The 19,818-nt window shown below is 36.3% G+C and overlaps 1 protein-coding gene across 5 annotated transcripts in view; it reads right to left on the reverse strand.

The window, feature by feature from the left end:
* Window positions 1-7,262: 7,262 nt before the first annotated feature.
* LOC138309806 (piRNA biogenesis protein EXD1-like) overlaps window positions 7,263-19,818 on the reverse strand; it is a 36,473-nt gene continuing 23,917 nt past the window's right edge. The window contains exons 1-2 of one of the 5 annotated variants that reach the window (XM_069251024.1): window positions 11,127-11,262; window positions 7,263-9,229 (exon numbers count right to left, since the gene is read on the reverse strand). In XM_069251024.1, the coding sequence (XP_069107125.1) occupies window positions 8,124-9,224 (1,101 nt within the window). In that variant the 5' untranslated portion in view covers window positions 9,225-9,229; window positions 11,127-11,262 and the 3' untranslated portion in view covers window positions 7,263-8,123. The other 4 variants (XM_069251027.1, XM_069251026.1, XM_069251025.1 and 1 more) reach the window with 4 other exon arrangements.

Consider the following 19,818-nt stretch of genomic DNA (forward strand, 5'->3'; position numbering starts at 1 on the left):
CAAACGACTTTTTAATGAAGAGTCCCAAATCCTACAGAAGTTGAGGTTCATTAGATGACAATAACTTTATTAAATTTTCATAGTCTGTGAACATAGAATTAATTTTGTATTTAGATGAGAAAGTTTTTCTTTCAGTAGAATTTACTGTGCACTTGAGGACTTCCTCTACAATATTGCAAAATTTGCATAACCGGTGTTGGCGAGGTATCTTTTTGTCCTATCAGCTTCAATTTCTACGTTGTGATTGCTGATCCGATGTTTTGCCAACAATTTTCGATATCAAAAATTTTACAAAGAAAGATAATATTCCTCTTTTTAGTTTTGTTTAAGTTTACTTTATAGAAATAGCTTATTACTACAATCTAAAAGCTGCATTTTGCTTGAGAAAATAATGTCAAATCTGCCATGTATGAATCTTTTTAATGACCGTTTTAATCTAGCTTGTTCCTTCCTACTGAAGTTTCCCCTTTTAATGTCAAATGTGATGTTATTTTCGTTGATTTCCGTCTTTGCATATTACAGAGTTAGCTCCCTTGCGGGTAGGTATCGATTGTAACGTCATTATTTCTTAAGCACAATTTACGCCGTTTTCTCCGAAAAGTATGACGTTACGCTCGTAAAGCAATTAAATACCTACCCCAAAGGCAGATAACTCTGTAATATGCAAATACAGAATAATACTCAATACGTATGAAAACCACGAATATGATCCACTTTCACGAATATTTTTACTGACCTTCAAAGCTTCTTTCATAAGATTATTAATGTCATCTTGTGATATTCTAGCCAAATAACACAATGCTTGAGTATTAATGAAAAACAGTTCTAGTGTATAATTTCAAATGGAAGCAACATTTAATGCATATTTTCCAACCCCAAGGGCCATTTTGCAAAAGGAGGTGTTGCATGGCCGCCCACGATCGATTTTTAATTTTTGGTGCAAATACATTCAATCGGCACATAATACCATATCGGAACAGTACTTATTCCATGAATAGATTAATCTTGCGAATACAGCGCCACCTTTTATAAGTTTTTTACGTCCGATTCCTACTTGTGCGCCTTTAATGTATCAATATTAAGGCATTACAAAAGCCAAAGATAAAATTATTTTGGTGTAATAACATAGTATTTGTATTATCTTTTTATCGATTTACAATGCTTCATCATATCTGTTGGAGTTTTCTTGCAATTTCCAGTGTTTGCTCTTAGTTTTTCTTGAAATATAGGTGCTATTTCATCTTACATTAGTTTTTCATTAAATATCCCATTAGATAACAATGTCAAACCCTCGAGTATGTTACCTTATATTCTTAGCATTTCATAAATTATCGTTATTATATCTTTTTTTGAAGTATGAAAATTATTGTGTCGGATGAAATCACCTGGAGATATTGCCCGAGCTTTTTAGTTATAGGTCACTTGTTTACGTATACCCCTTTATCTTTATTTCTTTACACAATATCACAGTAATGTGAGTATCTGGAAAATTTAATAGTTGTTAAAACGAAAACTGTCTCTTCTATCGGCTCTATCTTGAATCTTAATTGTGTATAACGTTACATCACATGTAAGTTGGTGTACAATAGTTCGCGACCGATATCTGTCATGAATTGTACCTTTGGGACCTTAGGCTATTGCGGGATATAATCATATAGGACTTTTCACAAATTGTTAATTTTAGGGTTCATTTAAATTGACTTGGGTCACATTCAAGACATAACTTTACGGTCCATTATCACATATTTATCATCTGTCAGATGTATCTTCATATTTTGGTAATCAGGGGTTTATCTTACAAAATTGATAAGCTAAATTGCATCATTAAGCAAAAGTATACGGGTTGTACGTGTGGGGGTGTATTCTCTATATGTTTGACCCTTAGATTTTTATTCAAAAAGAATATAACTGTTTGTTTTGTTATGTCATTAAAACATGTCATGGTTAACTAGGGAATTCATGCGTAAGCATAACAACTATGTCTTGTATTATTAAACACACAATAAAAAACAATGGATCACAACTAATAATACAGTAATGAAAAAGAAATCCAGTGGACTGAATAATGCGTAACTTTTTGGGGGGCAACACAATTAGATATTGCACGCTAGGAGCTCTTCAATAGACGTACTTGGTGTCTGATATTTTTTTTTTTTAAATGTTACCATGAAAGTAGGTCAAGTAAACACAATTATGTGGAGTAGTACAGACCCACTATCTGAGTTCTTTAGGCATTTCACCTATTGAAAAGCTGTTTTAAGATTTTCATACCTTAGACCTGTCTGAAGCCCTTTATTCCAGCATACTGCAAGGCGTCTTAGTTATTGTCAAGAAGTCGTTTATGTTTGCCAATTTGGACCCTGTGATCTTGAATTAACGTTAAGGTCATTCATTTGACAAACAGCTTTGTAGCCCTTTATTCAAGAATACGTTAGGTCTAACATCATGTTTTCGATGCCTTTCAGTTATTGAGAAGAATTCGTTTGAATGAAAAGTGTATGCACGACGGACGGCACACCAAGTACGATCACTATGTCACCCTGACCTATCGGGCAAGATGATTTAAGAACATTTGCCCTTCATCCCAACATGCTACATGTGCAATACCAGGTCTCTAGTCCTCTTAATTATTCACAGGAACTCGTTTAAAGATTTTAGTCTATTTGACCCATGTAACCATAATGTAGGTCAAGGTCATTCATTTGAACAAACTTTGTATTCCTTCATGCTAGCATTCTACAGTCCCAATATCAAATTCCAATGCCTCTTAGTTATTCACAATAAGTCGTTTAAAGTTTTTAGCCTATTTGACCCTTGTAACCTTAAATGAACTTGGTAGCCTTTCATGCCAGCATACTACAGGCCTTATATCAGGTATCTAGGCATCTTAGTTATTCACAAGAAATCGTTTAAAGATTTAGCTTTTTTGACTTCTGTGACCTTGAATGAAGGTCAAGGTAATTCATTTCCACAAACTTGGTAGTCCTTCCAGCATTCTACATGCCTAATATCAGTTTCTTCGGATATTGAGAAGAAGTCGTTTGGATGACAAGTTTACGAAGGACGAAATGCGAACAGCGCACGACAATGGATGAAGCATGGTGACTATAAGTCATCCTGACCCTTCGGGTTAGATGACCTCATGGCATTAAAATGAACTAATGGGCGTTAGAATTGTACCCACTGTCCTTATTCCATGATCTTAAAAGGCGACCAAATTCAGAATCGTATCTTAGCATCTCTTCTTCCTAACTTACTTTATACTTCCTAACGTCACCCTTGACACCTCCTCGCGTTATGTCTTCGATTGTGAGGTAGGCTCTGGGCTCTGTCTCCTTGCCGAGACACACCCTGCTTAGCGTTCAGCATTAAGCGAGAAGGACGACTGGTTCGCCTGTTGTCAGTATAATGTGACTGGGTGGGATGTGTTGCTTGGTGTCTTCGGCGGCATGTTTCAGTGATATAGCACTATGAAAAGGGCAAGAGTTCCACTATAGAAGAAGACACAACATGAATATAACGCAGTCTCCCATATCACATACCAGGCACTTCATACACACGGGACACTGCATACATGGATGCCGTCCTTACATGACCCTGGCTGTTAATAGGACGTTGATTTAATCAAACAAACATTAAAAACGATTTTATAGAGTCAAGAATGCAGGAATCGGTCTACCGTGAAAGCAAACTGGTTGATTCGCCGATTTTTACTGACGTACTACTACAGCTATAGTCATTTAAGGACGGCATCCGGTGTATGTCATTTGATATATTCTACGGTGTTGCCCCACCAAAGGACAGAACCAAGAGATTTTTCCCCAGAATTAATTTAGTAACAATAGTATTTTTTTTAAATAGTAGTAATATCAACATTGACCGACATATTATGATTTAAACTAATTGATATGCGTATTACGGTCTCCTTTTGTTCTAAGAAGTTTTTCTACGAAAATCTCTAGCAAAATGAAGCTGCTAGAAAGCAATGGCCATTGAAGGATGCACTTTCATGAAGGATGTTGGATGAGCTTATACTTATGTAATCAGTACCTGGTAAACTTTTTGTTAGTATTATTTCGCGATACCTATAGGTTACTAAAGGTAAACTGAGACATAGAGCCTCGTCTGATGTCTGACTGACGTCAGCAAAAGGTACCAAATTTTGTCGCCTTTTACGATCATGCAATTGGTATAGCAGGTGCAATTCTAACGCCCTTCATGAGACGATGGCAACATTGATTGTTCCCTTTAACCGTGGGCAAAGGACACATACTGTCGTATTTGATCTTTATTAACTTAATGCTTATACAGTTTCTGGAATGCAACATGTCATTGTGTATATGTTAAATCACAACTGTCAGTATTATGTGTCCCACTCTTTCAAAACGGATTAGTAGAATTTCCGAAAAATATTATAAACATGAGTTTATGATGATAATTTCAAGGTTTGGTCGAAATACACACCTCATCATCACGTTCTACTCTTACAGTAATGTCGATAATATATGACAGTGTACTCTCAGTACTTTGATATTATGGAAAAAAAACAGGGGGTAGGGGAAATTAATCTAAAAAAACGTGGCATATCCAGTGATTCATCAACTTGAGCTGTTTATGGTGAAACGATGATAATCTGAATATAATTTTAAACATCAAAATTTTAGCGTACTCGAGTAGTGCCTTACTTATTCTGTCGCTCAAACGAAAAATAAAAAACTTCAAAAAGTCGTATTTTCTGTCATATTTTATATTTACGTTCGATTTGTGATAGAATGATATTGGATACAACCAAGTGTGATGTGTCGTTTAAAAAAGCATTTTTATGTGGTATTTTCAATCACAACAAAAACGCGATTTAAGTGTTTTTACTATGACTTATGCAAGGTAAAAGGCCCAATAGGCTATAAATTTACCAGTGTTAATGTAGGGGGCGCTGTAGTCATAATAATAGTCCAATCGGGTATTAAGTATTATAGACATATGTGTATTAATGCAATTAACTAATTTAAATTCAAAAATCAAAAACTTAACGTGAAACAAATATACTAGAATCTATCCGTGCGTTCCATTGGATTCATACCAGTTGTACTAAAGTGATACGGCACCGCCAAATGGAACACGTTTGGATTTTTCCATGATGGCGGTACCCATATGAAAGATACGCTTCTAAATTATATAAAAGCTAAATATTTTTCGGTATTAACAATAAAATAGATATAAAAATAATACCTAAATAGTTTTGGCATATATTGATATAAACAATCCATGTAATTGTATCGAATGTAAATACGCTTTGCCTTGTTTTCAACAAAGACAACATTCCGGTGACAAATGAAAAATCCCGGTTCCGCCATCTTGGATACAAGTGGTACGCTTCTGAAAACGAACCACTTGTACCGGTACAGTTCTGCTGGTACGGCGCGTTCCATTTGAGATACAGCAGATTCGTATCGATACAACTGGTACGAATCTGCAAATGGAACGCACGGTATCACTGTGGGTACCCCGTACACGGGATATTGGTATCGACGAGGCGGTGGCCTGTCACAGCAAGGGGAAGTTTTGCAATATTTTCACAGTTTTAATGTAATTAAAGTATCTGAAACTATTGGTTAGTTCAAGCTAAATATATATCGCGTCCGTATGCGATCTGTCAACCCACAGCGTCATATATTTATGGAGGAATAGACAGGAATCCAGGGTCACCTGTAGAGGGGTACCGCGATGAAAACGGCTATGAACTATTGTTCGTGATATTGAATTACTAGATTGTTCCAGGTTATCATTTTAGGGTTGTATAGACGGGTTATGATATGGAAGTTTATGTTTAGGCCAATTTCATATTGTCGTGGCCATGGATGAAGACTGAAAATTTAGCTTTTGTACGGGGCTTGCTAAAATGGTGTACGGGGACTTGGTTTATGTGATAAAAATGGTGTACGGGGGCTTGGCATAATTAAAATGGTGTACGGGGGCTTGGCATAATTAAAATGACAAACTTCACAATATATTTAAAACAAATAGCGTCTAGTCGTCCACAAGACAGATGTAAAGTTTTCTTCCGACGTCTATGTCTTCGTAGATCTCATGTAAAGATGTCAATGGAATAGTAGGCCTGCCAGACGAAGATGATGAATGTTGGCTGGTCTGTAGATTCTGTATACAAGATCAGTTTGTTTGTTTGCTGGCAATTTTGTTAAATTCTTTAACGGAGGGGATCATTTTGAGGAAGGAATTCCTGTACTTGTATTACACAACCATATAGCGCCGATTTCGATAAGAAATATAACTTCATCTGGTGGGATTCAAGTAATTTTACTTTTGAATTGTAAACCATGGCTACGAATATATATTTGTCATAGCGTTGTTTTGATAATTTATTGTTTATCATTTGCTGTTATTTAACTTTATCTGAAGATAACGTTTTAATACGTTAATACTTTTAGTTGCCCAGACTTAAAAATTAATTGAAAAGAACAGTTTTTGCCTGAATTGATCAAAATCAAAATGATTAATCATTCTACATAGCGTATCGTTTCAATCAGTAATTTGATAATCATATAGAACGCTATATATTGATATCTAGAAAGGAATATTTGGCTTAAAAAGCTGCGTTTCTCAACTCATCAACCAATTCGCCGTACAATCTTCAACCATGCTGCCGTACAATCAACATCCAAGCCCCCGTACACTTGATTTTTAACAACAAGCAAGCCCCCGTACACAACGTGATTTTCACTGATTTATTTCGCAATCTTCATGACCTCAAAATTTGTCATCGGGACGTGAGTTGCTTTCCTATGTTGTGAATTAGCCATAGAAAATGAATTCCGTTTTCAGAAAAGCATGAAATATTCATATCAGTGATTCATTTTGAACCGCCTTTTTCACTGCGGTACCCCCCTGCATGTGACCCTGGATTCCTGTCTATTCCTCAATAACTATATGACGCTGGGGGTTGACAGATCGCATACGGACGCGATATATACTTAGCTTGAACTGACCAATAGTTACAGATACATTAATTACATTAAAACTGTGAAAATATTGCAAAACTTCCCCTTGCTGTGACAGGTCACCGCCTCGTCGATACCAATATCCCGTGTACGGGTACCCACAGTGACGGTATCCTTTTATCACTTTTGTTCAGCTCAATGAATACTAGATTTTTCCAAACTTCTATTTCACTTTTGGTTTTCTACAGAGCAGATTTTTAGGAAACTTCGGTATAGAACAAGTTCCTCGAAAACACCTAATTTCAGTTTTTCTTTTCAGCAATCAATCAATCAATATTTTATTTTAGTGTCACGCATCGTAAAAATATACAGCCATTGATAAAATAAATGTACAAGTAATTTTTGATGCCCAGCCGATATCGGCTTATGAGACACTTATGAAAATGTACATGGAGTTAAAATCCTCATTGTTATACATATTAAAACTATGTTAAAATTACATGTGAAGCACAAAAGTAAAACTTCATCATGACATCTTTTAAAATAATTCTTTATATTCTTAAAATTAGCCTTCTTCGTTTCATCATTTGATGGATTGTTTTAGATAATATAAATTGATGTTCATTATCACTGAATAAAAAAAAAACATCTTTTCAATTGAAGTGAGCTCATTAAAATTACTGTAACAGTTCGCTGCTTTTTTTTCGAACAGATAGAGTCTGATATCGCTATAAACAGGGCAGTCACAGAGAAAATGTTGTTCATCTTCCACTTTATCTGGACAAAAAGGAAATTTACGCTGCTCCACTGGCAAGTTCGTGTATCGCCCAGTTTCAAAGAGTAAAGGGAGACAACCGAGTCTAAGCTTGGCGAGTGATGTGGTATTATTGACGAGATATAATGTTCCGTGATCATGTAGCAATTCTACTGAAATCAGTATCACTCAATATCCTCTCGAGTGCTTGACAAACTAGTACACATCTCTAGCAGTTATATCACAGTATGTCATAGCAATACAACAATGTTAAGGTTATCCACACAGAAAGGCATAGTATGCGCGTATACTTCTAGAGTCTATATATGCGAGCTATTTTTTGTTACTCTTTTTTTTCACATTCCTATTCTTTTCACACACGATTCTGTTATCAATTCTGACAACTTATGTCACTACCAATCGTCATCGTAGCAACTGTCCTCATATCCATAGTCATCTTCATAATCATGGTATGGATCTGCCCATCTATTTTCATCGGAGGAATAGTAGAGTTCGGGTGTACAATCATCACGCATCCAATTCGTTTCCCTGTTGTTTTGTACATCTGCCTTCAGCTTCACCTTCTTACAAACACGACACTTCTGCTCTCCGTTCTTCAGCTGTGTTTTACTAAATTCGTCTCTCGGAAAGAGTCGGTGACATCCAACGCATTGGGTTGAGGCGAATGGGAAACTAGTGGATCCCTCATCTGGGATGATGTCTACCGGTAAGAATGCATGGTTTTCGTATATTCCGTTTGTTCTTACGGACATGGACCGGAGGCAGTCAGCGTAACGACTGGATGCGATTCGAAGACGAGGCAGTGAGTCATCGTCTGCTTTCAACTTCTCGTACAGACTAAACAGCTCTGTTGTGTCGATGCAACAGTATGTTTTCAGCAAATCTGTCAGTGGTCTCGTCTTCCATATGTCTTTGTCACATTCTAGCAGGTCTTGTCCTTGCTTCTTTTTCTTTATAATTTCCTTATCGCTTAGGTAGAGTTCCATGCAGCGTAAGAATCCATAAATGCTTTCAACGTCATCAGTTCGTGTGCTTCTACGAGATCCGGATGCAGATTTCCCAAGGGACGTCCCTGATTTCCTCCTGTGCATCACTTCCAGTAGTTGAAGGTCCAGCACCCTGGAAATATTAACCTGGAACTGATGGTAGAGACTGTCCGCATCACGCCGACAGTCAAACATCAGCTTTTCCTTGTTCTTATCCTCAAGGACATCGCGAAGACCGTCATCAAACACACGTTTTCCAAGTTTCAAGACGTCAAAGATGAACGTTTTGTTTGTTATAGCTATTGTAAGAACAGTCAGTTCACCCGACCTCCCTAGATTAACTCCCTCACAATCAACAGCCAGCAAGTCATGAACTCTGATTTCAGCAAGAGCGTCTGGAACGTCCGTCATCTCCTCCACAATCTTACAACTGTCTTCTGTCATCTTTTCACATTCTGACAGGTTGTCTCCAGTTGCGTTGCCTTCATTTGGAAACTTTGTCGCCATTTTACCTGGAAATGATTATTCATTATTAGTGTCAGACGACCGCTATAATGAAACATTGAAAAATAACAAAAATCATGAAAACAAGAAGAATCCACAATGGAATATTAATAATTATCTATTCAGTCCATCTAAGATTAGTCCGAAGCTGAGTGGTAAAATACATGGGGATAAAGGTTATAACTAAACCAAAAAGGTTAAAATAAATGCAACAAACATCAAAATGGAAAGAAAATTCCATCATATTTAACATGAAATCATATAGGGCCTAGATGCAAGCATTGGCAATGTTTTCAAGAAATGAGTTTTAGTACAATACTTCTTGTTGAGTTTCTGCCTACTACCCAAGGCCTATTGAATGGACAGCGGTAGCCGAGTGAGTTTTTTTCCAATAACATATTAAACATTTAATCTTGAATTGAATGGACAGCGGTAGCTTGTTGGAAACCCACGCGGGGTAAATGCACAGACTTTCTCTATCCACTGCAATGGTTTAGACACTACTGGAGAATGGCACTGCCTTGGATACAGCGAACCTGGTTTATGTTGTCCGACTTTGTGAAAGGAGGGAAGTGATATACATTTTTAATGGAGTGAGTGAACAAGTCGCCGTACAACCTGATTTTAATCAGATTGGTCGACGTACTAACTTGGATCAGTTGGGCTTACTCTTCAGATGATCAGGGTTAGTGTTCATCTTGAACTAAGGGTTTCGAGTTTTCATTGCTCTCCCTTGGGCGCTTATTGTGAAACAGAAAGGGAGAAGATATAGCAACCATGTTAAATGCTCAATTGGTTGAGCAACTTGGTCACCGAAGATTGTTCCGGTCAAATTTCCTCCCTCCTTTTTCCGAATCTCCTATCCCTGCTAAACGTACTTCAAGAGACAGTGTCTGGTGCAAGATTTTAACAGGAGAGAAGATGAAGCGACCAGATTAAAGTTCGAACCTGGGACCTCCGGACACCAGTCGGATGCTTTACCGATCGAGCCACTTTGTCTCAGAAGATCGTACAATGATAAATAATATCTTCCTTGCACTTACCTGTTCGAACAGGGTGTTATTGCGTCGGTTCACAAATCGATGCACAGTCACTTTAGTTCAAATAGTATATAAGCAAACGGAACAAATTTTTCTAATGATTAATATCAAAGTAGTCTTATATGTGCTCACTGTCTTAGCCTATAAGTGTTACAAATCACCTGTCACTGACGAGCAGTCCAATTTATCGAGGAATGTCTCTTGTAGGCTTCATATATGGCTTCCCTATATGATTCTCCTTCAATATTGAGTGTGTTTTGCGCTATAGGTTACCTCGTTTTCGTGTTTGATAAGGAACAACCCTAAAACATTCAATTGATATGTGTATACCGTAATGTTGTGTCGGTTAACCACAAATGTTTGGGTTCTGAGAAATTTGAGATGTACGTACGTTTCGCTTTCGCATTTAGTTTTCGTTTCGTTTTCTAAAGGAATTCATGTAATACTGTTACGAATATTAGATTCCCTTAATAAAAAGACAAAGTCGTCAAAATGTGAATTAATCGAAATATTTGACTGAGGTAACGGTTTTGGCAGGTACGCATTTTACATAACATGGCAGAAATTGAATCTGGTTTATATACCATAATTGACCACGTAAGAGAAGTTAATACATTAGACACATGTTAAAAGGGGTAATTAATTCACTCATATACACGATGTCATGTATTAACAAGTCTGAAGTGAGTAAATAAGGTCAAATCCAGTGGAAATTGTCCGGTAAATTGGCAGTGTGCCAAAACCCGGAAGTCTGCTTACTTTTACGCTTCGGATGTAAAAACGAAGTGAAATATGACAATTATACAATAACTACGGCAACGAAAAATACATGGAAACCTTATTGAACGATTCATAAGGTATTTACCTTGTTTAAAGAGTTTCCGATGGTTATTTTAATGATAGTCCACTCACGAAGAAAGGCAGTCAACAGCAATAGACTGGTTCCCTTCACTTACAATATAGTTCTCTACTCTCCGCCAGGCTGCGTTCCGCTCACTAGGGACCGGTAGCGAACCATGGTGATTTTTCTAATTATCTCCCTTTATATATCACAAAATAAAGTATCTAGTTTTGGCTATTTTATTACAAACATATATCAAGCACTCATTCAAGTTATGCAATTTAACTAAGCATGATTAAATAATTATGTAGAAAATGCATATTTATCACCTGTAAATGTAACAGATACAATGAAAATATTGATTACTACATGTATTTATATATGTACAATTTTGAGCGTCTTTCTGCTTCGGGACAATCTGAGAGAATGAATTCTCGGGCTATCACACCTGCCTATGACCAATGGGCAGCATATGGAATACGAAGTGAAAGTTCACCGAGAAGATAGCTAGGGCGAGATTGACAGGTGAGCAGTGTTAATGCACAGGTGGGCAGTGATTATATCACAGGGGCTGATATATATACAGCAGTTAATTAGTAATTTTGATATAAAATTTATAGATTGGTCAATCTACGTATCCGTTTCGCTGGCATCACTTCTTTTAGACGTGGGGAAACCCCTTTCGAAGCGACGGATCTTAACGTAAAGAATAAATACTTTATTTGAACGATATATAAACAAAAGTAAATTAGGTTTTAAGTTTTGAAATTATTTCGTGCTAACAGAGTTTAGGGTGCTCATAGGAACGACGTTAATGACGTTATTTTCTCTTAACGGAAGTAGCCGTCTCCATGATGACATATCATGCGCAGAAATGATGCGCACTCTGGAGTTGGAATTCTCACTCAAGATGGTTACTCGCTACCGGTCCTCTGGTAGCAGTGTACAGTAAGACCGAATGGCCATGGGTGAGATTTTTATTAAGCAGAAAGCCCCTGTTTTATTATATGCAAAAAAATGAATATGTCCTAAAATTGGTGAATTCAATCTAGAGGATTATATGCAGGCTTCACATTTGCATAAAGAAATTCCCCCAAATGGGTTCGAGGTTAATGGTTTAGAGGGTATCCGAATGTGCGTCTAAGATGGAAAAACTCAATACTGTAGCAGCAGAAATTGATAGCCGGGGTACGAGGTAAGATTGCTCAAAAGTTTAATGATATACCTATGTCGAAATAGGCTCAGTTCCGCTATCACGGCAGTGATGTTTGGTTTTAAACTGTGTTCAAGAAAAAAAATCTCCTAGAGGGGGTGTAATTATGGGTTGAAAATCCAATTTTTTTGCATTTTTTCAAAAAAGCAAATTTGGTTACCATGGTTTTTACAGGCTCACAAAACCACAAAAAAGCCGACTTAAGGTTAAAAAGCTGTGTGTACATAATTAAAGCCTGCACTTTATTTTGCTAAATTTTTCAAATCTACTGTACACTGCCACCTCAGTGAAGGGTACACAAGGGAGGTAACTGAGGCGGGAACCAATCTATCAACAACAACGACAGTTGTAGACTGGATTACCTGCCCTAGTACCAATTCTCTCCGCTAGGCTGCGCTCATAAATACTATTTTTTTTTTATTTCGGAGCGAAGCTTAGCGGAGAGTAAAAAAAACTACGTCAGGCAATCCAGTCTACGACAGTTGGAACTCTCCTGTGCGTGAAACCAGAAAAGGTCGATCGCACGCGCTGCCGCGAAAAGTATAAATAGCGGTTGCCTCCCTTTTATCAAGACATTCCAATCTTAGACGGAGCTTAGCCCGCAGAATCGATAGGAATCCAAAGCAAAGTATCTAAAACCACAATAATGGTTGACAACGAATCAGAAATGGTAAGGAAAATAGGAAACGAGTCTTATTTCCAATCCTGGTTTAGTTGTTACACCAAAGTTGCTCTTATTATTAGAACCAATATGTGGTTTTACTCTTTACCAATATCTTAATGGTAACTCAGGTAAACCGGTATCGGTTACCAAAACAATCTTATTGAATTAAGTTCTATATTGGAATTTTTATGGTATTGGTAATTTTTAGCAGATAACCAGTATTTGTTCAATTTCTATATAATGACATTAATATAATATAATTTCTACTTTGCGAAAATTCCTTGAAAATACTTGGGGACCGGTATCGGTTAACAGAGAACCGGTATCGGTTACAGAACCGGTACTGGTAACAAAACCGGATCCGGTATCACTAAAATTAAAGGAATAAATATTGGTTATATGTGGTTTTAAACCAATTGACCAGTACATCTATACATATTGCTAATTTATATTTACCAAAAATAAATGGTATCTAAATTTCAGTGTCTATAGTCATTATCAGAACCATAATATTTCACCAGAGCAACCATGGTAATACTACTTCACCAGAATTGAAAAATTCTGGGAATGGGTTCTAATGCACTAAAGAAAGACAAGACAAATCTCCATAATAATTTGAATTATTAGAAAAAGTTGGTGTATCCTTCATTGGAATTTTAATGTCTAAATTAATAAAATATCTATAAAACAAAATATCTTGAGTCTGGTTTTGCCTTTGGTCGAAACGCTTAGTCTGGGACGAATCTTCTAGAAACGTTTTGTGCTCCTTATTCTGATTAAAAATAATCAGATAAGGTTTGGCAAAATAGACACACACGGACAAAAAACGTTACAATACTCACAGTGTCGCCATATTGTTATCGTTATTGTGGCATGATAGCTTTATTTATAATACATTATATAAATTCAGACGGAGCGGGTGGTGTGACTGGTAAATGGTGTTAAATACGGTCTCTGCCACTCAGCTGACGACTAACACTTCATACTGAATTTGCCTCTGTCCAGTTAGCATTCCTATTGGCTATGAATGCCAAATGAAAGACGTTCAAAGCTTATATTTACATTTAATAACAATTTTATGATAAAATTCCAAGTGTTTTTGCATCTATAAAGACTTCATTATCGTCAAAGTCGGAACAGTCATTTAAACAACCATCTTCGGATATCGCTGGCACATCGCAATGGTAATGACGTCATAATGAACGGATGGCAGTTCATTTAAACACTGAACGTCTTTCAATCGGCATTCATAGCCAATATGAATGTCAACTGGACTGAGGCAAATTCCATGAAGCGCGATATGTTTATGTTTACATTTGATTGCAATTTTATGATGAAATCCCAAGAGTTTTTTTAATCTATAATGAATGAATAATTCATTATTGTCAAAGTCAGAACAGCCATTTGAACAGTCATCTTCGTTGGCACAATTGTGACGTTACAATAACAATGACGTCATAATCATAAATGAACGGAAGACATTTCATAGACTTATGAATGTCAACTGCGCTTGGGTAAAGTGTGGAATCGCAGTGATCCTTTGAACTGCCTTCAGTTTTACTATGAGATAGTCCAGGGGTGTAGAGATCATAGGTGATCGGAGTATTGAGGATGAATTGAAACCGAAAGTGAAACTACAGAATACTTCTCTACATACGACCACAGGAGTTTGGCTCTACATCCTCAATATTCCAGGGGTTACTATCAATGACGTTATATCCACTCTTGGCCTATCTCTGAGTAAAAATGGAGGTAACAGAACAAGTAATTTAGTGCTTTGATGTACACTAAAAATGTATAATGGTATTAAATATCAAAACGGCTTGCCATACACTCAAGCATTGAAGTTAGGCGTCGCTCTCTGTAGTCTTCAAAGGAAGTCTTTGTATGCCTGTGATTGGTCAGATATTGTCTCTTGAACTGCGTTTTTAGTAATTTTACTATGAGATAGTCCATTGGTGGGATGAAAGCAAACGGAACTCCTCGGGTATTCTTCCAAAAATCTGCTCTGCAGAAAACCGGAAGTAAATAGAAGTTCCAGAAAATGTATTCATTAAGCTGAACAAATATGATAAAAGGTTAATTAACTGTGCATAGTATATTGTTTCTACTTCCTTATAGAATTAAAATCCCAATATCCGTATCTGTCTTATTTTTTTCATTATTTAAAAGAATGTTTGAAAAAAACCTATTGTAAATTATGCAGCGACAGGACTAAATTAATCGAAGTCACGATGAGGCGATTCTAATTCCGAAACTTTTGATAAACATCAAATACGTATTGAACATCGCTTGGTGGGTCCCATTTAGTCAAACAAACCGAAGTTAGCCAACATTGTAACGTCGATGCCGAGAACGCCATGTGACTACCGTAACTACGTAACGTCTGTCCGAACTCTTCCGAACGGGCCATGAACTTTCTGACATCCGTTCGGAAATAATCGTAACTTCTATTGCGACCAGTTTAAATTAAGACATGTTTACAAGTATCGACTTTAAACAATTGCTGTAACAAAGTTATTAAGAAATGAATTTAAGTATTCTTTGATATAACTTAATTTCAACTATACATCTACAAATACTAACAATATTAGGGTCGAATATATATTTTTTGTTGATAGTTACGTAGGCCTATAGTTTGGCTTTAAAGTTTATATATTTACATTTCCGTTTTGTCTTTGCTATATAACCATACCAACTGGGAAATCGTTTACACTTGTGTAAACGCAGTCGGTTGTTGCGCAAGAATACATACACCGGAACACTGACTTTCGCAAGTAGTGTTAATGCGCATCAAATTTGGCTTATTGTTTCTATATTTTTTAATTCTTCAATATAAATAATTTGAATGTATTGAAAATCTTTGAATATCTTTAAGAAAAAATGTTTGTTAAATATTACATCAATGGAATGAAATAGATAATGTTATTGTGGAATTACATTTTATGTACTCTCTGAACTTGGCAACATTTCCCTCCAAATTGGAGCCAGCTGTTCCGGGATTCCATCAATTTACCGGCCTTACATTGATTGTATAACGTTGAAAAAAACGAAGTTTTATTTTATCGTAACATTAAATTGAAAGGAAATAGTCGGTTAAAATGTGAATATAAGGAAAGATTTTTATTTTTTTGTTGTTTACTGGTGTGTAAACTACATTTGTTGGACAGATATTTCAACAAGACGTGCGTTAAAAAAACGAAAATTGCAAGGAGGAGGCGTTTCGGAGAATTCATCACCGTTAACCAAGCTTTCAAAAAATCTACCCTTTTCCCAGAAGAATTTCTAGAAAAAGAGAATGCAATATAATTTCTTGAAACACATTTTGGAAGCGAAAGTATATCTATCGATATGAAAACATTTTAGACGTTATATATCTTATTTGTGTGAATTTAGCAACAGAAATTCTGTACTTTTAATATGAGTGCATTAATATTAATCATCCTTTAAATATCGATTTGGCACTAAAGACTGTAAGTGAGTATATTCTTTAAATTGCCGAAGGTTCCCGATTTGCTGAATATGGCGCCAAAAGACGTAGGACATTCTACAGTATTGTTATGTAAAAATAACAGAAAGAAGGAACCAGCAGCTAAATTCAAAACAAAATTTAATTTTATATATATATAACTGTTCTTACGATTATATACCTGCAATCAAACAACAAAATTATTGATACCCGTTGTAAACGAAAAATTGATATTTTAAGGAATGACACATAGATATATCTATTAATTCAATCATAATACAGTGCAGAAATATAAGATTATAGATATACAATGTCTGAAACGTTTTCTTATCGATAGATATGTACTTTCGCTTTCAAAACGTGTGTCAAGAAATTATTCTGCACTTTCGTTTTCTAAAAAATTCTTCATTCTTCTGGGAACAGGACAGATTTTTTGAAAGCTTGGTTAACGTTGATGAAAACGCTTCCTCCTAACGACTTTCGTTTGATATAAAATTTAATTTTATAAGGGAACGAGTAGAAACAAATGTACTATGTACATTGAATTATCCTTTTATCACTTTTGTTCAGCTCAATGAATTCTAGATTTTCCCAAACTTCTATTTCACTTTTGTTTTTCTGCAGAGCAGATTTTTGGAAACTTCGGTATAGGACAAGTTGCTCTAAAACACCTTATTTCAGTTTTTCTTTTTAGCAATGCTACTGTAATCAATATCACTCGATATCCACTCGAGTGCTTCAATAAACTCCTACAAATCTGTTGTAGTTATATGACAGTATATCATGGTATATAAAACAATGTTAAGTTTTCTTTGTAATGAGGTTATCCTCACACAAGAGTATACTGGGCGCGTATACTTGTAGAGTTTATATATATATGCGAGCTATTTTTTTTCACTTTTTTTCACATTAATATTCTTTTCTTTTCTATGGTTAAGACTGTCCGCATCACGCCGATAGTCAAACATCAGCTTTTCCTTGTCCTTATCCTCAAGGACATCGCGAAGACCGTCATCAAACACATGTTTTCTAAGTTTTAAGACGTCAGAGATGAACGTTTTGTTTGATTTAAAATAACGAAATGCTGAAATAAATTAAGTGAATTAGTTATTTTGATTAAAATAATAAGAATCTGCAATGGAATATTAGTAAATATTTGATTAGTCCATCTACGAGTAGTCTGATGCTGAGTGTTAAAATACAGATAAAAGGAAGCAACCAGCATATTAATTCAAAATTTGCAATGAATGAGTTTTAGTACAATGCTGCTCGTTGAGGGGCTGTCTTATGTCCAAAGGGCCATTGAATGGACAGCGGTAGACTAGTGATTGACCGACCTATTTTACCACTTGACTTCCACCTCTGGGATTTGCTTCGGAAACCCACGTAGGACAATTGCAAGGTAATGTCGCTATCCACTGTAATGGTGTAGGAACTACTGGAGAATGACGCTGTCTTGGATATATCGAACCTGTTTTTTTCGTATTTTTTTTTTAAATTCTTTTTTATTTCCCCGACTTTGTGAAAGGAGGCAAGTGATATACATTCATAAAGGATTAGGCGAACAAGTCGTCGTACTAACTTCGACCAGTCGGGATTTCCCTTTAGATGGCCTTTTTCATCTCTAACTAAAGGTCTCATTATATACAAATTAGGGCCATAGATAACGATACTTTGTAGATACTAGGTTTAATGAATTAGGTTTAATTTGTCTTCGGCGTCGAAGACTTAATGAAAATGGGTGAAAATGAGTCATCCTTGAGGCACCCTTTTAGCATTTGTCTGTCCTTTGTTAAACAGCGGATGGGCTAATGTGTGCTTATTTCAAGTTCAGAGCATCAACAAGTCGATCCCCGGTGGTGGCAGCGGTTTTTCCACTCCTCTTTCCTATCCTATGAAATAGAAGAGAAAAAACGCACATCCAGACCGGAGTCGAACAAATGACCTCCGAACACTTGCCGGATGTTCAACCGATTGGGCTACCTGGTCACTGATGATTGACCAAGTCTAATGTCGCTGTACATCCCCACGAGTATTGGACCGGGACGATCTTCGGTGACCAAGTAGCTGAATCAATAGAGCATAAAACCTGGTCGCGCTATTTTCTCCTTTTCTGTTAAACAACCATATTCGGTCCCATGTGTACGTCGCACTATCGCTTACTAACATCTGGGACCATAGGGCGCGTTTAGGTGGTTTATGAATAATTTATTAACCAAATCCCCCTAATTCGATTGGATCCGCCTAATATTGGGCGGATCCTATCAGATTTTGTGTCTACTTCGGGTAGAATTTGGTACCCTTCGTTAATATATTGCAAGGACGTAAATGATATACACGAAATATGTACGTTCTTGATATTTTGTTATAAATTTAATGGTCACAATTTTTACATAACTTTAAATGTGTGCTTATTTTCAATTTAGTTTATTGTGTCCATTAAGTTTGTTTATTATACATGAATGATATGATATACTTGTTTCTCAGTTCAAAGTAGTCGTCTGCTACAGCACTGTCCTGTCTCTATCTACGTGAATGATGTGTACCTGCGTCAAGCAAGTGCATATCCAGACCGAAATAGTATAGTTTTTTGTTTCTGGATAACGCTGGTTCATTTGTGGGCAGTTTTAAGAATATTTATTAGAACCACAGGAAATAGGGCCTTTTGTCCCAGGGGTTAGTAAGCGGCCGAGAATGATACACTACTAGTGCCCAACTCTACTCCCACGACGGTACATGGTATCCTGTGTCTACCGTAATAAACGATATGTTCGTTGCACTTACCTGTTGGAACAGGTTGTTATCACGTCGGTTCACAAATCGATACAGTCACTTTAGTTCAAATAGTATGTAAGCAAACGGAACAAATTTTTCTAATGGTTAATATCAAAGTAGTCTTATATGTGCTCACTGTTTTAGCCTATAAGTGTTACAAATCACCTGTCACTGACGAGCAGTCCAATTTATCGAGGAATGTCTCTTGTAGGCTTCATATATAGCTTCCCTATAGGGATCAACCAACTAAATAAAAAAAAACCTGCGAAATGGCCCCTGTGCATACAAAATTGAGCCCAGGATAGAATTTTAACCCAGCCGCTGATTGGCTGGCTAATTATGAATTTCAAAAGTAAAAATGTTTTCTGACAGGTAATTATTCCTAGATAACCATGATATGATTTAGGTTCAAAATATCAACTTTGATAATGAATAGGTAAAAGCATTAGAATTTCAGGAGATTTTTGTGCAAAGCTACCCTGGTTGGAGTTTGAGCAGAAGGACCCAAACTTTTTTTCTATTTAGTGTTATATGAGAACCTAAACTTTAATTATAGAACACAATAGCTAACCAATATTCCTTTGTTTTAATAATA

Source organism: Argopecten irradians, chromosome 15 (genome assembly GCF_041381155.1).
Source record: "Argopecten irradians isolate NY chromosome 15, Ai_NY, whole genome shotgun sequence".
NCBI classification, from domain to species: Eukaryota; Metazoa; Mollusca; class Bivalvia; order Pectinida; family Pectinidae; genus Argopecten; species Argopecten irradians.